Below are 22671 nucleotides of genomic sequence, written 5' to 3'. Positions count from 1 at the left end.
GAAGTACAAGGATTCCTGGAAACCCATTCATGTATTTCATAGCAATCTTTGGGCCCCCTGCTTTAAATAGTCCATTAGAATTTAAAAATTAACAGATTTTTGAGGCTAGATCATTCTTGGGTCATTTTCTCCTATACAAAGAGAGTTTGAAATTTTAGAAATCAGAGATTACAATTTTAAAATATCAGTTTTTGTGTAAAATTAACATATCTGTTCAGTTAGATGGGCATTTGTACTGTACTGGTCACTAGACTAGGATGGGCTAAACCTGGCAAGTTATTTTTACACACATCTGATAGGTGTTGGGTAGAGAACACTTAATTTTTCAAGGATAGTTTTCTTTTCAACAGCTCCCTAGAGCTATATCCTGAAATCATAAGTATCTTAAGCCTGTTTCACCACCTGCGTGTAACTGCTTGCCTTCATAGGACCTTATTTTCTTTCACTCTGGCCTTCCTACCACAAACCTCAACAATTTATGTTGGATGATCTATATATGCTGACGCCTTCAATTTCAAATTGGAGAGTCTTATAAGAGGTTAGAGGGGAAAAAAAATCATCTAATCTGACCCTTCCATTTTATAGATGGTAAATTGAGCCCTTGATTAAGGATTAATTTGCCTAAGGTCACAAAGTTAGTCACATGCCTAGAACTTGAAACTAGATGTTTCTTGCACTTTTCACTGCTTACATTATCTTTCCTCAAATTTGGTTTGGATCTGCCGATGCCAGCCTTCGCTTGTGTCCACAGACTTTGCTCTCTGTCCATGCCCTTCCTGTTATAAGTAAACTCAGATTCTAAACATTGCTCTTCTGTTGGGTTCAAGAATTTCAAGTGTTTCTATGTTTCCAACTGAGCACCTGGATTTGCTCTTTCCTTACCAGACATCTTCCCACCCCATCCAAGTAGGTAGACTCTTGGTATGAGCCTTGCCAGTCTTCTCTTGCTTAGCTACTGTGGCCATCTCCTAGCTGTGATACAAGCGACTAAACCATAACTCCACAGGTGGCTCTGAGGCTCTGGGAGCTACACTGGACTCCCTCTGACAAACACTCAGCAACTTCCAGCTGTGGCATGTACCAAGGTGCTCTACCCTTCTGCTACTGTGAACCTTGTCTAATGTATACAACGTGAGAGAAGATGGATGTTCTTCTAGGATACCCTTTTTAATCACTTCCTCTATCATGCAACCATAGCACCTACCTCGACATTTAAGTATTTCTCATCGCACGTTAGAAACCAGAAATGAGGATAAATAAAAAGTCATGGATATTAAGTATTAACTATAAGTTACCTATTATGAAGGGGAAAAATGTTAAATCCTTTTTTAACATCATACACTAAAATAAATTCCAGGGGAATTTAGGACTTAAATATGGAGAAGGAACTGTAATAGAAAACATATAAATAAATGTTTGTCTCATTTTGGGGTTGTAAAGATGTTTCTGAGCATAAAAACAAAGGTAAAAGCCTTAAAGAAAAAGACAGACAAATATAATTGTATAAATATTAACATCATTACATTAAAAATTATATATAAATAAAATTAAAAGGTAAATATCAAACTGACCAAGCGTTAAGAGCTTTCCTAAACTAAGGCCATAAAACAAGTCAAGGTCATAAACAAGCAATCACAGATGATAAATCACCAAAGAATATAAAATGTTGAGCTTCCTTAGTAATGAAATAAAAGCATATGAAGATAAGATATCATTTTTATGTATTAAGATCGCAAACATTTTAAAGGTAACAAAAGTAGCTTTAGTAAGGGTTTAGAGAACTGGCACTTTCACACATATATCCTGCTGGTGGTAATATAAAATGGTACAGTCAACAGTAACTTGGCAATATGTTTCAAAATTGTTAAAACATGCTTGGCCTTTGACCCAGAAACTCTTAATTCTGAGTGTTTATCCTGAGGAAATTATCGAAGATGGCAACCAATATTTACGGATGAGGGTGTCTAAGCATGATTAGATAAGTAATAAAATTTGCATTTATATAATGGAATACTACAAAAAGATAAAAATCCTGTTTTTAATTCTCATGTCCCCTGACATGTTCTATCGGCTCTAAGACTGGGTTTATATAACCTGAGAAAAAGGATGTTTTATAAACTCGTTCCTTATACTACCCACAGGAAATTATCTGGACAAAGTCTTTCCTAGTGGGAACAAACAGAAATGAAAAGGCCTTACAGCTGAGTGGGAGGAGAACTGAGAGGAAAGCATGAGTTTTTAAAGGTCAAGGAACATTGATTTAGACATGAGAAAGTGCTCTCGACGTATCGTAGGGTGGATTAAAAGAATTACAAACTAATGTGTTTATTAAGATTAGAATTTTGTAAGATATGTGTGTATTAAAGCTACACTGAGAAGTTAACTGGGAGAGAGCTTATATTTATTATTTTTTGTAGTTTTCTACTATAACCATGTATTCAGAAAACAAAATCCGATATTAGAAAGGAGGAGAAGCAGCCTCAGTAATGGTAATTAGAAGCTTTCTGGGCCTTACTTTGCTTCCAGAGCCAGAGCGAAGATGCCGGCAGCCAGGGGTGCCGAGGCCGAGGTGCCCGTGTGGGTCTCTGTGCAGGCATTGTGCAGGTCGGCGCTCGTCTGGATGGCATCGAAAAAGACAGAAATGCGGGAGAACATGTGAGGAGTGTGATTCTGTCCCCAGGGGTTAACCATACTGAGTGCTGCATCTGCTATGATCAGGAAACTCAGCTGATTCGATTCCCTACTTCCTCCTCTAAACCACAGGCGGATGTTTGCCATCTGCTGATATTTTAGTTTGGTCTCCTCTATATGCAACTTGTCTGTAATTCTGGCACCAGGATGCCTTTTCTGGGGATGAAGTACTCCCACTATGAATATTTTCTCCTCTGAGATTCCCAAACGAAATGTTTTCTGTAAAGAAGGGACTGTTTCAGAATCACTGTGAATCATGCCGGCCCATTAATCATCAGGTCCATTGTGTTTGGTCTGGCATATTTAGAAATTCTGCCTCATGCAAAATTCCCTTTTGCCTTGAGATTGACATCTGACTGCCTCTTCACATGAATGTAAAGCCATTCTGATTTTGGCCACTTGAACTAAATTTATTTAACGTGTGGTGTGCACTCACTGTTGATGTAATTTTACGCCCACATTTACACCTTGATGAAAATGGTGAGTTTTTCAAATGCAAAGCGTGCTAGACTTAGATCTGAATCCAAATTCTAAAACTGCTATTTAGTAGATGTGTCCCATGGGCCAGTCACTTGGTTTCCCCAACTGTAAAATGAGGTTGACATCTTCTGACTCACATTCTGAGGCTGAAATGTGATCCTGTCTATGAAAGGATTTTTATATAATATCATTGCACATAAAGAATTACCTGGACTAATTTTAGCATAATTGAAGAGATTGCCAAGACAAAGAGAAGAAATCAAAAAGACTTCCAATTAGTCTACCATAAGGACCACAGCACTACTGGTTGAACAAGCAGTCGGGCCAAAAGATTACTAACAAGACACCCACCCAGGCTCTTGCACTATGGTTTTTAGTTAGAGACTTCAATGTGTGGGAGGGAGGCGTAAAAAAATAATTTGTTCTATTATCACCTCCTTTGGCTTCCCACTTGGAGTCTCTGAATTTCTCAAGTTGTGGTGGCTCTGCTCCTCAGAGGGTTGCAGAAGCAAGGATGCCCTTTTTACCTATTGACGCAAGTAAGCCCCCAGAGATGACTGTGCTGAGGAAGAGGTTTACGTAAGACAAAGGCTATGCTATTGCAACGGTCTCAAATAGAATTCACCAGCTGTCTCTCCTGTGGCTGATTTACCTAAAGAGGGATCTTTACAAAGATAGAAATTCTTCCTTCTATTTCAGAGCAGAGTAGCTCAGATAAGGTGCACTGTATGAAAGGGTGACTCTGAAATAAATGCATAATAGGCCATTTTTCTTAAAAGCAACTCAGGGCACCTACAGGGACAGCAGCAGCCAGGGGTTCTGAAGACAAGTGGAAAACATGTCTGATGTGCCCTGTTCAAAGGCTATGAAATATGCTTGCCATACAGAACCCCTAGGTAGAATGTCACTGTCTATTATTTGTGTAATTGAAGATGTGGGCATGAGAGGGAGGCCAGTGCTTTTAAGTTGAGACTACAGTTTTACTGTCAAGAGTAGGTCACCAGAAGCAGGCAGAGTTCCAGAACAGCGACTGTGTATGAAGAAATTTTGTTGAGATGCTATTAATGTGAATTTTACAAATATTTCAAGGTCTAAATATTATGGGGTTTGCCCATAACCTAACTGAATGACCTGTTATTTCACTGAGATTAGGATTCATATACTTTAGCTAATTGTTTTTTTTCTGTATCCGTTCTTAAATTTGGGGCTTTAAAGTTTTAAATTAAAAGTGATTCTCTGTTCTCAAAGCCCCTGAATGGCTCTTCTTCATTGTGCCCTTGAAGGGAAATCCAATAATTGCCCTTGGCAGTCTGACTCATGGAAGTGAAGGCACAGCCAAGCGTGGGCTGGAGATGCTCTCTGAGCATATAACCTTCCTGAGCTGCTTATTCGGATGCTGAGAAGTTCACCTCATGGGAAATTTAGACTGTTATTTTTCTGCAGGTTGTTTGTTCTTAGGAGACATAGCTGGTGCATGCTCTGTATTTTTATCATCTGCTAAAGGGCAAGTCAGACCTTATCCCTACTATTAAAGGATCAACAAGTACAGAATGATAAAGCCCCTACAGCCCTGAAATCTCCTTTATGGCTGTTTGCGGGGAAGTATCACACAAGCTGAACAGACATTTGGAGTCTCGGACCATATGTAATGACAGATTGGTGGCTTCTCGGGGCTGAGTTTAAAAATGACCGGGAGGCAACATCATCTTGGCAGAAGCATCGTTATCCCTGAGAGAGAAAAGTTCCCAATATATGCCAGCCTTTCAAGTGAGTAAAGCGTGAGTCTCCCCAATTGAGACATCAAGCTTAAACAAATCAATTTTACCAAAGGTACTGACCAAAGGATCCTTTCGAATTCAAGTCGTGCTCTTCTACCTAAGCAGAGAGTTAGACAAAAGCAACATACGATTCGCTGGTCCATGTAATCCCCACTGCTGTATGAGGTGGCCAGAGTGGAGGAGCACTTCTCAGCATACCAGGGGGACAGGCCCTGCTGCGAGGCACTGCTGATGGAGATGGTGTAGATGCTGTCCGTGTACCCATCGCAGTCACAGTTATCTCCCTGACGCCCCCCGTTCCCGGACGCCCAGACGAAGATGGAACCCTTTCCTTGCCTCCCCTGAAGGAAAAGCCAGAATATATTGCATCTATTATCATTCACTGGGGTCATTGTCACAGCCCAATAAAATTCCCAACAAAAACATGTGTGAATTTCTCAGAGACAGTTATTTGTAGTCTGTTTCAACTCCAGGTCCTCCAGCATCAATGTTGCAAATCTCACAAGACTTCATATTATGAGCCACTGGGTTCAGGCTCTGCTAGTCCTCCTTTACCTGGACCTTTTCTGAGATGAGCCTGAGTGTTTTTCTTTCTTTCTTTTCTTTATTATGCGGATTCATAATCTGGCCTTCAGCACTCACTCATCTTTTTATGCTCTTCCCTTGGCTTATGTCACTATGCTTGAATCTTTGAACTTCCTCTCTTTCTGCTTGAATCTTCTGGCTGACTAACAGAATGACAAAATCAGGCATTATTCAGATCTGCTTTGCAGCTGCATTAATAGGGACTCTTCAATTGAATGGAACTCGTCAAGGCTACTCTTTCTATGGTTTTTCAATTTACTTTCCAAAGTTTCTACTTTTGTTTCACCCTGTGCAGAACAAGGCCTTAGAATCCTGGTAAGAATGCAGTAAACCCAAGTGACAGCAACATAACCAAGGCACATGTATTTACCAGGCACGTACAGTGTGGCAAGTAGCACTCTTATACATAAGGATGCATTTTCAGAGCATTTGAAACAAGTCTTGGTAGTAGTTTACCTAGTGTAAAAATCCAAAAGCAGCAGGACAATAACAAAGGACACATCCAGAGTATTTTGTAAGTAAATATTTTAAGAGTGATGAATTTCTGTTGAATGTCAGACCCAAATGCAGAAAAATCTCTTAACTCTTAATGTCTGTCTGAAGAATGGATTGCCTCTCAAAAGGCACTTTCAAATGGTTAACAACTACAGGAAATTCACAACCATTTTTTTCCATATAAGCTAAATGTTCTTCCTGTCCCCTCATATCCAAATGGTCAGGTTTCATTTTAGATACGTCTATGTTAAGCATCTCACCTGTTTAACACCATATTCAAAAGCCTTCTGGGCTAGTCGGCCAGGCCCCTCCACAGTTTTCCCATCATCATTAGGGCCCCAGCTCGCACTGTAAATATCCACATGTCCGGGATTGAATCCAATTGAACTTGCTTCAATAGCATCAGTCACGATGCCATCTAGCATTCTTATGCCTGAGCAGCAAAACAAACAAACACATACATAAATTGACGTCAATGAGTACATGTAGAATGGCACAATGCTCTTAATATTCATTTTTAAAAATAACTTCCAAAGAAGTCAAAAACAGGGTAATCACTGGAGGTCCCAAATGCCCATGAGCCAGCTGCTAACAGGATGGAAGGAAGATACAAGTCACTGCCTCCATGAGCTTTCTTATTTGCCCTTTAGAGATAACTATATGTGCTGTGCAGTGGCCCTGGTTGTTGTCAGTTATAACCCTCCACTATACCAATAATCTGAAATTGACAGGATATCTTTTAGAAGGAGGCATCAAACAGCCCTCCCTTGACACGCCCGCTCATGACTATATGACAAATGTCTGTGGCCCAACCTGTGCCCTACAAATGACTATATGGGAAGCCGTGCTACTTGAAAAGGTCTATGCACAATAGAAAACTAACAAATAGGGAAAGAACTCTTGTTTCTAAACACTGATTAAAAATAACCTAGAGGCCGTTCTTCACATGTTTGCTAAGAAACATTTTCAATGGAATTCACTTCCTTTTCTTCTAAATAATCTCAAGGATGAAATCATTGCCATGGATTCCATTCCTGAGGGGGATCATTTTTTCATCAGGAGAAGGCAGCTTTGTGCTTTCCAACAGGCTGTCACACATCATCAAACCCATGTACTCGAGAGCCAGGAAGGCAAAAGCAATTTAGATAGATACAGGCAGTCACTTGGTTATTCCTGGCTTCAGGCTGATAATGCAATGGAGCATGTAGCCTTAGATTTTCACACTACTATTTACCGTATAGGTAAAACAAACAAACAAACATGTAATTGACATGATTAATAAAAGTTATATTTATTAAAAAAAAATTTTTTAAATGCACTTGAGAAAAAAATGTATCTTTTCTGCTTACCACGTACATGACCTTGGGCAAATCACTTAACCTCTCTGTGCCTCAGTTTCTTCAAATGTAAAATGGGGTAAAAGAGACTGAGGCCAGAGAGGGACAGTGACTTGCCAAAGGCCACACAGCTAGAAATTGGGCAGCCAGGACTTGAATCCCAGAAATCTGATACCCAAATCTATCCTGTCAATTTTCAGGATAAAACACCTATAATGTGTTGTAGAGTAAATGATGAACATATAGTAGGAGCTTAAAAATGAAAATTATTATTTAAAAAAATGCACTTGGGGTTAGACTATCAAAGGATAGAAGAATGAAAAATATTCAGTAGGCTTGGAATCAGAAGCCTTGCGCTTTAGTTCAACACTGCCACAAACTGTTACCTTGATAATCATGCTTCCGATATCTACTTTATAAAAGGAAGGGATCAGATGATTATCTCACAGACTATAACAACTTAGTTCATCATGACTTAAAAAGTAAATTTGTTTTTTTTAGGTGATTGCATAATTTGTGCTTCTGCCTTCATTTTCTTTAAATTAACACGGTACTTTGATGATACTAGTATCAAAGTAATCAGGAATAACAAAATCTAAGAGTGTGCTGTATTGATGAGAGAGACATTATACATGCCAGAATGTATATTTATTTGATTTCTAAAATGGAGTACAGTCTCCGTGAGTCCACTCTCCATCCTTGGCACAGGAACAGGGATTGCATCAGTGGGTTCTCTTGTTTTCCTTTGGGTTCAGCCAACTGAGTACAGCAGTAGTGGGGGGAGGGGATGAGGGGAAAGTGAGGTACTCATTCCCCTGGATCCTCCCTGCCTAGAAATAGCTCTGCTGCCCTTGAGGCCATAGCTCCTGACCAATGGTTCTCTCCTATGGCCTCAGCTTTCTCTCTGCAGTTTCCACTGACCCCTTCTCTGTGCTCCTTTAGGCCTAAAGCTGGTGACCTCTGCTACATTTGTTAGCCCTTGTTAGTTTCCTTTCAACTCTTGTAACTAGTTCTTTTGTTAAACTACTCTAATGAAACTCACCATATGTTTCCCCATTGACGCTGACAAAAAAAAACCTAGAGATTCTAAATACTTGCTTTTAAAGATAACCTTTAGCTTCTTAATATAACAAGTATGTATTCTTTTTATTTTTTAAAATTGTTCTTTGTTATGAAATGAAGAACTGCAAAACTGAGAGGCAAGGAAAGTCTTTGCCTAAACATATCTCCTCTTTCTGCTCCCTGAGCAGTACTCAATAACAAACCCTTCTAAATCAGAATAAAGAGAAAATTAGATTTGGTTCAAAGGCTATTCAACATTTCCATTTTTTCCCCCATAGAGAGATATAGACTCTATTCAGGTATCATTTTCTACATATCCAGATCCTCTGATTTATTTGCAAATCACACTCAAGTCCTCCAGCAAATTTTGCATGGATTTCATTTGTTTCTTTAGGTTTCTATAATGAGTGACTCCAGTTAAAAATGCAAAACTAGTCAGGTCTTCTGCTCATTTTTTAAATGGCTTGTTTATTTTTTGTTGTCGTTGAGTTGTATGAGTTTTTTATAAATTTTGGAGATTAACTCCTTTTCAAGGTGTATCATAGTCAAGTATCTTCTTCCATTCAATAGGTTGTCTTTTTGTTTTGTTGATCTCCCATTAAAAAATGAAATCCTACCATTTGCAACAACATGGATGGAACTAGAGGTTATTATGCTGAGTGAAATAAGTCAGACAGAGAAAGATAAATACCACATGATTTCACTTATATGTGAAATCTAAGGAATGAAAAGAACAAACTAAATGAAAACAGACTCACAAATATAGAGGACATATATAGTGATGGCCAGAGGGGAGGGAGATTAGGGGTGCTGAGAGATTAGGGGTGAAGGGTTAAAGAGAAACAAATTAGTAGTTGAAAGATGGTCACAGGGATGGGGAGCACAGCATACATAGGGAATGCAGTCAGCAGTAGTGTAATGGCTAGGTGTAGCACCAGAGGAAAGATAGAGTAATCAGGAGGATCATTTTATAAATGATGTAAATATCTAAACAATGTTTTGTCTACCCAAAAATAAAAAAAAAGTGCAGAAGGAGCCCTCTGTTTTACCTCCAACTTTGGAATTGTATGCCACTCCTACCCCACACTTGAGATTATTTGCTTGCATGGCAATTTCTCCTGCACATCTGGTCCCATGTCTGAGGATTAAAAAATAGACATTATAAAACACAAATGACAAATATGTGTTTTGCACATGAATCTATGGTACACAGATCTATTAACTTGTCGGCTTTGCTGTTGGTTTTCTTCCCATCAGCATTAGACGAAGTGTAGGTATCAGAAGAAGGGCACAGGTACAGGAGCCAGAGTATATGAGTTCAAATTCTAACTTCTTTCCCTAACTAATGATGTGACCTGGAGTTAATTACTTGTCCGTAAAGGGTTGTGACATCACTTGAGATATTGTGTATGGGTTCTGAGAATGGTGGTTAGCATATAGTAAGAAACCAGTAAGTATTAGCTATGGAGACTATTATGAGCAATTCTGACACATTCATAAATTGTTTCCAGATAAATGGCTTCTGCTCCATGCTTTCTGGTGGTAGAATGGCTGCTCATTTTACCCCTAGTGACTTCCTTGGATTAGGTTATCCTGGACCAGCCCGAGCAGAATATGACAGAACAGAGTCCACTCTCAAGAACTCCTCCCTTTTTTTAACCATACATTAAATTAAAATATCTGAGGGTTTTCTGATACCAAGAGGAGTTGGAGATTTTAAGATACTAAAGGCTAATTGGGAAGCCAGGGTGTTTCTGCAACTGATTAGGGCTAAAGGCCTGAACGAGCCTGGTTTTGCAGTCAGGTAGAGGGTAACTTATGATTTCAGAGTATTTAGGGGGAAAATCCATGCCTAAAACAAACCAAAGTCCATCATTAAAGCATCAGTCCTGAAATTCTGGGGATAATAATTGTCTTTTCCCACCACCACCCTGACCTCAAGATGGCCTATAAGTCAAGAAAACTTTAATGTAAATGTGTTTATTTCATGACTATATTGCATTATGGAAGCACCTGTGAGCACTGTGAAGGCTGTTGGAGGAGCTGTTGACCAGAAATGCTGACATAGAAAGAAGGAAGGGTTAGCTCTGAGCAACTCTGTTAGCCATCTACTTTTAGACACTAGACAGGTATTAACTTAGCCTAAGGAATATAAAAATCCAAAATTGACTGGGCCATCTAAAATAATTCCATTTCACTTATTCTTTTTCCTGAAGTACCAAAAATGATTTCCTGGTCTCCTTCCACTAAATGATGTTCTTGCTTTTTCAAATATTGGATAGGAATCCCAGGTCCAAAGAATATAATTATCTTTAATTCAAGGTCTTTCCTAGTTCAACAGACATCTGCTTCTTTTTTGACTCCTAGAATTTTTCCCTTTGAGGAAGAGGCCTTTCTTCACTCCCTGTGATTCTCTTTATTATGGGGCTCTTTCTCCCGGGCAGCTTTCTAGGAATAAAGCATATTTTGGGGAAGAGAATTACATTCTTTCTCTGAAATTTTGAGCTTTAAGTTCAATGCAAGCCATGTGGATCTTGTTCCCAGACAAAATTCTATTGGAAATGAGGCTAAGCTGAGGTAAGCAGCCCTAGAAGATGGAGGCAGAGTGGTTGGTATCTCGATGGCATATTATTTGAGTTCATGGATCTTGCAATGCTTGAAGCTAGACTATCTTTTGGGTGATTTTTTTTTTTAAGTAACTATTGTACTTAATCTTTGAGTTAGGATTCTCTCACTTGGAACTGAAACTATCCTGACCAATAAACCCATTTTCTGAGGAATACGTGCACACTGAACACATAAGACAGCTTCTTTGATGGATTAACCCACTTTCCCTTTCTAGAGGAAGAAATTCAGTTGTCATCCTCTGAGGAATGTATTCTCAAAAGTCACCACTGCCTATATTTCCACTTACACAGGATGAAAGAAGATAGCAAAATTCTCTAGCATGAGCCAACAGAGTCAACCTGTTGGAAAACATCTTCAGCATTGTCCCTTTGTCCTAACAATGATGCAGTGTGACATGACCTATTATTTATCTCTCCTGTGTACTGAAGAGTTTTTTCTTGAGGTGTAGTAAAATCATTCTACAAATGGGATTGATATTTTTATCTCCTCTTATCCTCACTTCCCACTTACACACCTTGAGAAAAAGGGAAGACTTTATCAAAGTGGTTTTATGTCATCCTTTATATACTTGTAGCTTTTCTTCTTTCATTAAATCAGGCTCCGAGATAAAATAACCCTCTATTAACTTAGAACAATGATAGTAACTGGCATTTAAACAAATCAATTTTTAAAAAATTATTCCACAAGATAGTTTAAAGACTACTATTATAGTGGTTAAAATATCCTTGTCACACATGTTATTTAACTAGAAAAATAATCTGTAATTGGTATTGAAATACTGAATACAGATTCATGCCAGCTTAATAGTAAGAGTACCTGCACTTTTAAGGTTTTATTATTTAGTGATTCCTCTTTTGATTCACAGAGGAGAATTGGAATACACCTTCTGTTAATTCATTTTTATAGTAATAAAAAATAGCAGCAACACAGAGAGTTTGGAGTGATAATTCCCTGGAATTGGGAGATAATAACTCTCTAACTGCTATAAGGCCAATGGGGCTCTTCATTTTCCTAACCTGAAGGATTTATTTTTGACAACATGCTTGAATGGTAACTCTATTTTTTTATTATACCTTTTCATAAATGATAGAGATGCTTTTTGGTTTATAGTCAAGAGGAGAGATGGTTGTTTATTGTTTAATTTTCAAATAGCAGATTCCGAACTGGCTCAGAAAATTGATTTGTCTCTGCTTCTGCTCCTATCGCCACATGATATTACTCTCGTCATGTTGATTTCTCACTGAAAGGATGTCTACCTTAGTTGCTAAATGAGAAGCCTTGATCGTCATCATCATTTGCATGATTTTCATCATCGTTGTCATGATCATGATCATGATCGTGATCATCATAGCAAACACTTAACTTTTTCTACGTACCAGGCACTATCCAAGCCAATTATACACACACACACACACACACACACACACACACTTAATCCCCATAATAACTCAATGAAGTAGATATTATTATTATCATCATTTTTTAATAGGTGATAAAACTGAGGTACAAAGAAGTTAAATAATTTCTTCAAGGTCACTCAACTATTAAGTAGAAGATTTAATACTTGATCTAATTCTAGCTGCAAAGTCTGTACTCTTAACTATTTGACTATGACACACTAACTGTGTGCTATGGGGAAGGTCCATGGCAGGCTATTCTTTAAAGCTCAGAGTTTTCAGGCACAGAATAAGTACAATTCTATGGGCTGTTTCCTTGGGGACCTTTGGAGCTCTGTGAGTTGGGAAAATTTATTATAAATGCTGTGATGTGAGATTCTCCCTTTTGTGGAGAGCAAAGAGGGAAATCTAAGGCCCATTTCTCATGTGCAGAGAAACTCTAGAGTATATAATTTCACCAAGTATTCACCTATCACGCAGCCACCCCATGTCATCACCCACATTGGAGCCTGGGACACACCCGGAGTACACTGCCTATGAAGGAGGCTGGCACCTTCAGCTAACGGTCTCCTCATGGAGCTGGCAGCAGATTTCCTTCTTACTCTTGACCAAGAGGATGAGGTGAGAGTTGTCATTTTCACTTATTTCTAAGAAGGGTACCCCTTTCACCCAAGCGCTTATTGCCATTTATTTAGGAAATTCCTTTTAGTAGGATAGGGAGCAGGTGCTTTGTCTCCCATTTTAGGAGATCAAATGAAAAATAGAGACAGAAAGAGGTGATTTCCTCCAGGTCATCCTCTATGCTGGTAATCAGCAAAATCACGACTACCAGCTAGGCGAACACTACAAGGCTGTGATCCAGAAGAGCAAATGTCCCTCCTGGTCCTGCCAGCTGTGACTCAGAAATATGGCTGAAAGTTTATCTGTAGGACCCTGCTGTAAGTTCATGAAACATCCCACTGTCCTCCAAGAGCATTCCATCACAATGCCTGTTGTACTGTTTCTGGAATGTTCTAACTTCTAAGGGGTGTTTGCAGTTAATGCCTTTAAGAAATAACAGCTAGAAGTAAATGATATTGAAAGAAGCACTATTTTGGAACCCTCTCAAGCCTCCTCTTTATCCCAAAGAAGAAATATATACCCAGAAGTTGAGGCCAAGTCCAAGAGCCCAAGCCTCCCTTTCTGGGGTTTGTTGGCCTTTGGGAGGGGGGCCATCCAAAGAAACACCTTTAGGTCAATATCATTATATTAACCACATGAGAATTCTGAGAGAGAATAAGGGAGAAAGAGAGAAGTAAAGTGAGAGTGAGAGAAAAGCAGAGAGGGAGAGAGAGAGGGGCAACTTCATTGACCTAAGTGGGTAATAGTCCTAGAGAGAGAAAGCCATACAGGGAAGGAAGGGAAGCTTTTCATTGCTTGCTCTTTCCATCCCTACTTGTAGCAGCAAGCCTTAATTTTGCCTTGGCTTTAATCTGTTTTGATGCAAGTCTCTTCTGGGTGGAGCATAGAGGCCTATGCCTAGAGGGTAAAGTTTCTTTGGGGTTAGAAAAGAGTTAAACTGTCCTGTTTCTGGGACTTTAGTTGGCTTCTTGCTTTGGCAGGTCTGGCTCTTAGCCTCCCTCATCATCACCCAGTGGCTGTTACAGAGAGTTGATTTAAAAGCCAGAAGATATCCTCTCTTTCCCTTCTCTTTAGTTTTAGAATGCTCAGCAGGAACTCAGGAATGGGTTACTAACTAGTCCAATGCCCCAGAGACTGTATTGAATTTGAGTGCCAGCCTTCAGGGTACCTTTCTCTTATCTGGCATCTGGCCATGCTCTTCAGAAAGAACTGGTGAGCACGGTTGTAGCCACCATAGGAAGTTGTGGGGATTTGTTACCTTGGCCATCTATATTTCTTTTCATGACTAACATCAAGCTTTATGTTAATATTAAAAGATTCACAGGAGAATTGGGAGCAGGGCAGTGGGCTCAAGGTTTTTACTCTTTATGTCCCAAATATTCTTTCTAAAGTTATATCTATTCAGTAACATTTGAGGGGAGTATTTTATAATACAAGAAAAAAGTTTAATTGAAATATGGTTCTATAAGCAAAAGGAATATAAAAACAGAAGCTTTGTTTTTTTGTTTTAAAAGCAACGAAACATTATGGTATGGATGGTGTGCGTGAACGTTTTCTGAGACCTCAAATAAGATAAAAGCATTTTAAAGTACTTATTCCTCCTATCCCCAATCCACATTTACTCACTTGTTTTCATTTGTGGGATCATATCGGGGAAATGGATCATGGTCATTGTTGTTAAAATCATAGCTAGCCTCTGGATCCTAAAGAGACAACAAAAATAATACTATAGTATCATTTAAAAAAAAAAAAGAAGAAGAAGAAGCACTTCCAAGCAAGCCTTCTGCCCCTAACCCACTCCCATCCTGGCTAAATACTCAAAAGTCTGTGTTTTAGAGTTTCTTGCCCAGTAGTCATTCATTTATTATATCCACAAACCAGACATAGACAGAAAAGCAAGTCAGCATCCAATTCGTAGTGAATGTTACCAAACTGATAGCTCGTAGAAGCTCATAAGACGTTAGAACCCAAAGGATTCAGTTTAGTTAGTACAACCACATCATTTTTCATATGAGGAAATTGAGGCTCAGAGAAGCTGACTGACTTAACTAAGCTATTGAGCTAGTTAGCCACAGTTTGACACATCTCTCTAATGAATATAGGTGTAAAGAGGTCGCTGTGCTGTGCAGTGGGACTTAAGTCCACAGTGATCTCCTCCAGACTCCCTGGTTATACTAAATAAACATGTAATTTAATTAAAGAGAGTGTGCTTGAAATTCAAGACAAGCTTCCGGGTCCTACTCACCTTTTCAACCAGATTACTACACTTAGATTACTCCCACATATGAATTCTATCACCACTACTGCCACTTCCTACCTTTTCCGTTTCTTTTAATAATTCCTACTTCCTAATAATCTTTTTTATCTCATCTTTTCCTTCCCTTTTTCTTTGTTGTTCAGCTAGGGAATATTGGGTGAACAGAAAGGATGAGAGAAAGACAAGGGACAATCTTAAAGATGAAACACTGATCTAAAGGCCTAAGATATTACGGAGTGCTTCCTAAACAATTAAGTAAATAGCTTTTATTTACTTATTTCCCATTTCTAATAAGCTTTCGTTTTCTCAGCTTGTCACATTTCTATTGTGTAGTATACACTTTGAATTGGCGTGAAAGGAATCACATCCGCATTATTTCACAATATGAGAGACGCTGATCCATAAGGGATGTGAAGAGGAAGACTGAAAGTGATCTCAGGCATCAGGCTTGATTTGATTGCTTTAATGCCGCCAATATTGAGTGACACAGGTCTGAATGGCTTTTAATAATTTAGTTGATGTAGAGCCTTTCCCCAACCCCAATGCACATGATTTTCTACAATACTTGGCTCCACTAAATTCTTTCAATGACAACTAATCCAAAAAAGTTTATATGGGCTGGTAGAGATGTGAGGGAAGTGGCAAAAAGTTGGCTAGTCATCCCTGGCGACAACATCATGCTTGAAGAAAGAAAAGCCCTGTGTGTCTGTGTAGATAGCTCCCTAAGTTGCAAGTCATGGTAGGGCCCAGACTCACATAATTGGCATGGATGTCCGTGTGATTCCACTCCAAGCCATCATCCAGTACAGTAATAACAACTCCTTTGCCTGTGATGCCTTTTTGCCAAACAGGTATCACATGGAGATCCAGCTTGGGCAGAGATGAGGTCATCCTGGTATCTTGCTGGTAAGGCAAAACAAAGAAGTATTGGTAAAATCATGGTTTGCTTGCTGCAGAATGAGAACTGGAGCTACAGTCTGGAAACTCAACTTTCTTTTTCCTGGGGTCACTGTACTCTTTAGAAAAAGGCAATTAGGTGAAATAAAAAGCACAGTTGAGAATGGGGCCAAGTGAATCCTTGGAGTGCTGTTCTTTTCCCAATTGTTTCAACAGAAGGTTGTGCAAAAGAGTGAATGACCCTGTGACTCCTCTCTTTGAGCCACATAGCTTCAAGGAAGAAGTCTGTCCCACATATAATGACATTTTCAAGTTTTTCATCTGCTTAAAACTTATTTGATGTTCTGTGTTTCCATCTCCCCCAAAATCCTAAGCCTCAGTTGCCACAATGAACCTATTTATATTGTGCAGTTCACAGTCATTTATGGATGTTTTTATAAGTTTTCTAAAATCAAAAGCAGAACCTGGAATTCCCAAGTGGCTGTAGTCTCACCAGGATTTGCAATTTAGTTGCCTATTTACAAATATGAGTGATTTAGGGAGCAAGAATCTGTGAGAGGACATTTGGGGTTTTCTTTTACAGATAACTTTTTTGAAAGTTACAGTGTATGGGACTGTATGGGAGAAGAGCTAGATAGCAAGAAACACAGATATAAGCTTATTCCCCAGCACTTGCCATGAGTACTGTTTGGAACCCCTAACTTGCATGCATGATTCTCTCCAGCTAAGCTTAAAGGCAACAACCCCTCCTCTTATAACAGTTAAAGATCTGTGTTTCAGACATTCTCACCTAGGAAAACAGAAGATCTAGATCATGGAAGGTCCCATCAGCCCTAATCTCCAAGTAATATAGCGCTCTGCTGAATTCTCCATTAAAAAGAAAAAAAAAATCTATTGTGCAGATGTAACAAAATAACCAACATCCTATGCTGCCTCCCTTTGGTAGATACTCACCAAGTACCACTGCTGATTCCACATTGGATCGTTGAAGAGATTTAGTGCTGAGTCTTTTAGAACTGAACGTTTACTTCTGTCTTTTTCATACTGTTGTTCAGCCCATATCACCTACAAAAAATTTTACAGCAAGAAAATCAACAGTCAGATTAGCCACCTCTATATAATCATCTTGCCTCTTAGCTCCAGCGCTGACACCACCAGAGTTCAAGCAGCTCCACAGTGTTTTCTTTTGACTACAGACCAAACTAGTAGCTCAGTGAGAAGGGATTGCCCACTGGGTAGATGAACATTTCCTCTATTACAGTCAAGTGTACCTTTAGGGGGAAGAGAAGCAGTCAATGAAGTGATGATTCCCTCAAATTACTTACCCTGTGATTACAATAGAAGGAAAAGCTCAGCCTGCTTTCATCAGCAAATGGACCATAATACGCATTTTATACTGAAGTTACAGGGCTCTGAAAATTTCCAGGTAGCTGAAAATTCGTCCATTTTCATGGAATGAGTTAACAAGCTAAGAGATCCCAGAGACTGCTGTTCTGGTGCTCTTGCGGCTTCATTTCTCTTTCTTTACACACAAGAGGTAGAAAATGCTAATGTTACACAAGAGAAGAAAGGTGCTATGTCTCGGCACATCTGCAACTCTAGCTCCTGACTGCTTCGGCCTCTTGCTTAAGAGTATATTTAAATATGAGAAACAGATCCAGGGTGATGAATGAGCAATAGTGACCATGCACACTTATCATTAATTTAGTCTCATGTATTATGCAAAGAGATTTGACAGTATAAAAATTACCTCCGCCACATTTATGGCATAATCCTATTATACTGGAGGCCTGAGAGGGTGAGGGGCTGCCTTGTGGTTATATTCATTATGAGATAATACCCTGCTCTTATTTTGCTGGGTGACATAACTGTTTCCTACCCAAAACATATCCTCTCTGTTGTGTGTATGATGATAGTCCAGTGTGGGGTGGGATATTGTTAATGTGAGAATACTTATGAGTCAGATCCAAAAATAAAAACTGAAAAATAAGTTGCAGCTCAAGGATAAAACCATCTACTAAGACTGTCCTGAATTTTCTATTAGAAAATATATTGCAAACCTATTATAAATATTGAGAAGGACTTGAGAGATAAATATTAGTCACTATGATTTATTTTTTAAAGTGCTTGTATTTTCAAGCTTAATTGTTTTGGCTTAAAATACCTCAATGTTTGGAATATGCTGCCTGCAGCTGAGTCCATCTTTGAAAGCTGGCTGCTAAAGAACTAGCACTCATTTTTGAGGGAGAGAGTAACTTATACTCGGAGATTTCATTAACAGTCTTATAGCGATTGCTGCATTTCAGAGGACTAATTTAAGAGGATATTATTCCCCATAAAAAAAAGCAATAAAATGACAATCCAAAGCAATTTTTAAAAATGGAGTATAAGAAGAGGCACTCTGCCATCTAATCAAATAAATATCTAATTGTCATAAACAGTGTCATTGACTCCGAATCCCACACTAATCTCTAAGAGCAGACCAAATGGAACAGAACAAATTGGTGGTGTCTTTCTATTATGTATATAATAGGCATCATGTTCTTAATTTTAAATAACCCTTCTGATTTCGAAAGAGCATTAAAAATTACCTAGTCCAACCTTTCACTGCAAGTTCTAGGATTTTTCCTACAATTAAATTATTCTGGGGATAATTTTTATAAGATCATATAGACTTTTTTTTATGAATTTAGGTTAGAGAGTGAATTCTTGGCTCATCTTCATTATTCCTTGACATTTCTCCCCAAAATCAACAGTTAAGGAAATATCTAAAGAATGGAACTGGTGCATCTGTTAATTTTAGTGACACTCTTTGAATAATAGTAACAGGTATGCTTCAATCTGTCCAATTTTCTCCTAAGATGAGAATGGAGGTCATTAATTCTTTGAGCATTAATGTCAGGCATGCATTTAGTAAATGAGGAAATATCTCTCTTGTTTTGCCCAAGGTCTAAGCCTAGTCCAGAGTCCTACTTTTCAAAGACCACAGACAATAAGCCATCTGCCTTGGAAAGGTGAAAAGAAGACTTTACTGGGCAAAATAATTTAAAGTAATGTTCAGGACCTCTGATTTGGTCTCCCCCCAGCTAGCCATTAACTTGAGTAAAAACTAGCAGTGGGTGTGTATTAGGTAAGGGTCACTGACAGAGGTCCTAACGCAGCATTTTTTGAGTGTGGTTGCTATTTTTTTTTTTATTAGTAACCCAGGCCTGGTAATTCTCTACCCTTATAATCTGTCTTATTCTTTTTAAAACTTCTAGTTGTAGAACAAATGATATAGCAAATTATTTCAGAGGCTTTATGGATTCCATGTACTTTCAACAGTTCTATCGCCTTTCTATCACTTGTACTTTTCTTTCTGGGAAATTGAAAGGATGTGTTCTATCTCTTACAAAGCTTCCATAATTCTCTAGGTTGTCAGTCCTGGGCAACAAAAATCATGTATACAGATATTAGGCCAGCCAGGATACATTTCCATCAGTATGGCATATTTTTGAGAAATAGCAAAATTGCGTGAGCAAATTATAATACTTCCATAATACTATAATACTATAGTCAATATTTCTATTGCTATGTTTGCTGACCTTGAAGACAGACTTCAAAAATCAACAGGTATGTTACATATACATCGTCCCCACACTATTTACCTATATTCATTTTAGACATTTCTACCATTGCCCAATCATTAAATATGTATACAAACTAGGATAAAAAGAGATGAAATGCTTTGGATCAAACAATACAATACTTATGGGAATACCGGCCTAGTGAAAGCATGATAAAAAGCTCCCTCATAAACACTAGTCTCCTAACTGAACTAAATAGAAATGACAGGGTTTTTTTTTTTTTTCAATTACACTGAATGTTATTAAAAATAAGATCATATATTATATTCCTTTGGCATTCCCACATCGGATATTAAAGTGCTCAGTATATAATAGGCATAAAATAAAAGGTCGTCGATTGATTGTATTGTCAAACATTTTCATTAGTGCTGTCACTCTTTTTTCAATATTTACTTTCATGCACTTAGACTAGATTTGTGAGCAGTATTATATAAATATCAAATCTTTATCATATGTATCATATATGTATCATGTACATGTAGTATGTTATATGCCACATATATATAATTTAGTTAACCAACCCAATTCTATCCAGTTATTATGTGCAGTTATAACCCTATAAAAATTACAAGAAACATTACAAATAAATAAGAATCATATTTGCAAAGTACTTTTGCTCTTATTGGCAACCATAAAGAAAGCAGATAATCAGGTTACTGGTTTGAATAAAAATGCATAGCACTTACACGATCATCATCAGACAATCTCTTAGTGATATGAAGGGCACTCCTTCGAGACCTTCGGGGATGGTTTTTATGTTTGAATAAGTAATGATTTTCAAGAGATCCAATCTATAAAGGAAAACAATAAATAAATAACAATCTCCTTTCCAAAACAAGTATATATGGGTTAGATTGAAACCCAACTAAATTAGAGATAGTCGACTTTTTTTAAGCCCATTCCCTGTACTTGAAATTAAATTTTTTCTTCACGAAGAAGTTACTGATAGAAGCCTTCTTTCTCTTCAGTGTGTTGAGTGAGATGAGCTTCATCAAATTATTACTTGAGCTCCCACTATACTTGGGGCTGGTGATGCTTCTGTTTCACACATTTCAGAAGAACTACATTTGTTTTTCTATGTGGCAGTATTGTATACGTAAACATTTCTTTAAAAACTTTTTATCAAATTTATCCTTTCAGAGAACAATAATTTATAGAAAGTAGGCAAACCCTTTGGGTACCTTCTATAGTTAGTGCCACATTCAGTTAAAACAATTTGTTGTTGTTATAAAATATGACAATTGAATCTGTAGTGATAATTGTTATAAGCTAGTAGTGACCATTTGACTTTATTCTAGTTTAAGGCTTTGGGGGAAAAGCCAGCATTAAGGACATTTGTAAGAATACCATATTTAGGGCAGATGTTTCACCTTAGAGTGTATAAACTTTTCTGGTTACCTATCAATACCTTTGATCCATTTATAACTATGTTCATTGTTCTTTTAAGCCAATGTCCCTTTATTCAAAATAGTACTTAATATGAAGCTACCAAATTTTCTATTTGTCCTGTATCTTTTTTTTTTATTAAGATATGAATGACTGACAATGGGTTATATCAGAAGAATTTCATTTTTGACATTAGTGGTTCGCATCAAAATCTGAACCTCATGGAGTGAACCTGTTGTAAGTTTTAGATAGAGTTGGAGAGAGAGAACAGTGGCCATAAGAAAAGATCACCAATGCTCAGGTCTGTTTCTGCTCTCAAGTGGTTTTACTTTTGGTTTTCCAACCCCCCCTGCAATCCTAGCTTTATTCTGAGGCCTTCAGGACCTCAGGATAATGATGCTAAATTAGTGTAAACAAAGGGAGAAATAAGCAGAAACAGGAAAGCAGTATTAGTCTTTTACAAAGAACTGTTACTTTTAAAATGTTAATAATAATGCCATTTTAACTGGAAATAGCTAGAGAAAATATAACATATGCAAATCATGTGTAAATATAGATGGTTTTTCCCACCATTTTTTAAGGCTTCTTGTTACTATGTCATTCCTTTCTCAAAGATCCTACCAAGGATACCAGCTTATTGTTTTTTAGCTTTTGGATTCATGATTTTGAAAGGCAATTTCTATTGCGAATGGTCTAGGTTTGGGCATATGCCTGGGGCTAATAGAAGAGAAAAGAAAGAGGGATTTATTTTTTTGCTCTCTCCCTCAATTTCCTTCCATACAGTTACCAGGGGTATTTAGCAGTCCAAATACTATATGATTAAGTATCCAGCTCCTTCCCCCATCCCCCCAGGACACAAAAGATTTCCATGATGCCCATAGTACACACCAGTACAATTTCACCCACTACTCACTCTTTAGATCCCCAAAATTCCTTGTAGTTTCCAACTGACTACTAAGCAGCTTTCTTTGTATTTCCCTGGTTCCCCACAAGCTGTTTTCTATGCCTGGAGTGCCTTCTCCAATCTCATCATGTTCTGTGCAAATGTTTCCTCCTTTGTGCTGTCTTATTTCATCCCTCCCTAATTTCCTTCCATCAACAAATATTCAGTCTTTCAGTAAACAAATATTGAGACTCTGGGCACAACTTCTATTACTATACCAATTGCATGTAATTGCAAGCATTTGTTTCTAAACCAGTCTCCTCTATATTCTTGATTCTTTTAAAGTTTCTTTTCCTCCTATCAGTCTTCAGCTCCTAACACAGGGCCTGGCACAGAACGAGATCTGAGCAAAAGCAAAAGTCTTGGTCTGTTACTGGGACACGAAGTCAATTTGTGTACTGACTTTCCTGCTGGGTATTTCAAAGACAGTTTGGCTCATAAAGTTGGAAAAAGAAGCTTCTGGCAAAGGAAGGCGTATTCCCCAGTGT

General features: G+C 38.1%; 1 protein-coding gene across 2 annotated transcripts in view; it reads right to left on the bottom strand.

The window, feature by feature from the left end:
* Nucleotides 1–22671, bottom strand: part of PCSK1 (proprotein convertase subtilisin/kexin type 1) — a 37840-nt gene that overhangs the window by 13667 nt on the left and 1502 nt on the right. For both annotated transcript variants that reach the window (XM_016159785.2, XM_016159786.2), the window contains exons 2-9: nt 20541–20645; nt 17183–17293; nt 16088–16234; nt 14701–14777; nt 9478–9566; nt 6290–6462; nt 5078–5290; nt 2516–2616 (exon numbers count right to left, since the gene is read on the bottom strand). In XM_016159785.2, coding sequence (XP_016015271.1) covers nt 2516–2616; nt 5078–5290; nt 6290–6462; nt 9478–9566; nt 14701–14777; nt 16088–16234; nt 17183–17293; nt 20541–20645 — 1016 coding nt within the window. The remainder of the gene's footprint in view (nt 1–2515; nt 2617–5077; nt 5291–6289; nt 6463–9477; nt 9567–14700; nt 14778–16087; nt 16235–17182; nt 17294–20540; nt 20646–22671) is intronic.

Source organism: Rousettus aegyptiacus, unplaced genomic scaffold (genome assembly GCF_014176215.1).
Source record: "Rousettus aegyptiacus isolate mRouAeg1 unplaced genomic scaffold, mRouAeg1.p scaffold_m13_p_8, whole genome shotgun sequence".
In the NCBI taxonomy this organism is placed as follows: Eukaryota; Metazoa; Chordata; class Mammalia; order Chiroptera; family Pteropodidae; genus Rousettus; species Rousettus aegyptiacus.
This window is presented reverse-complemented; position numbering and strand designations above follow the sequence as displayed.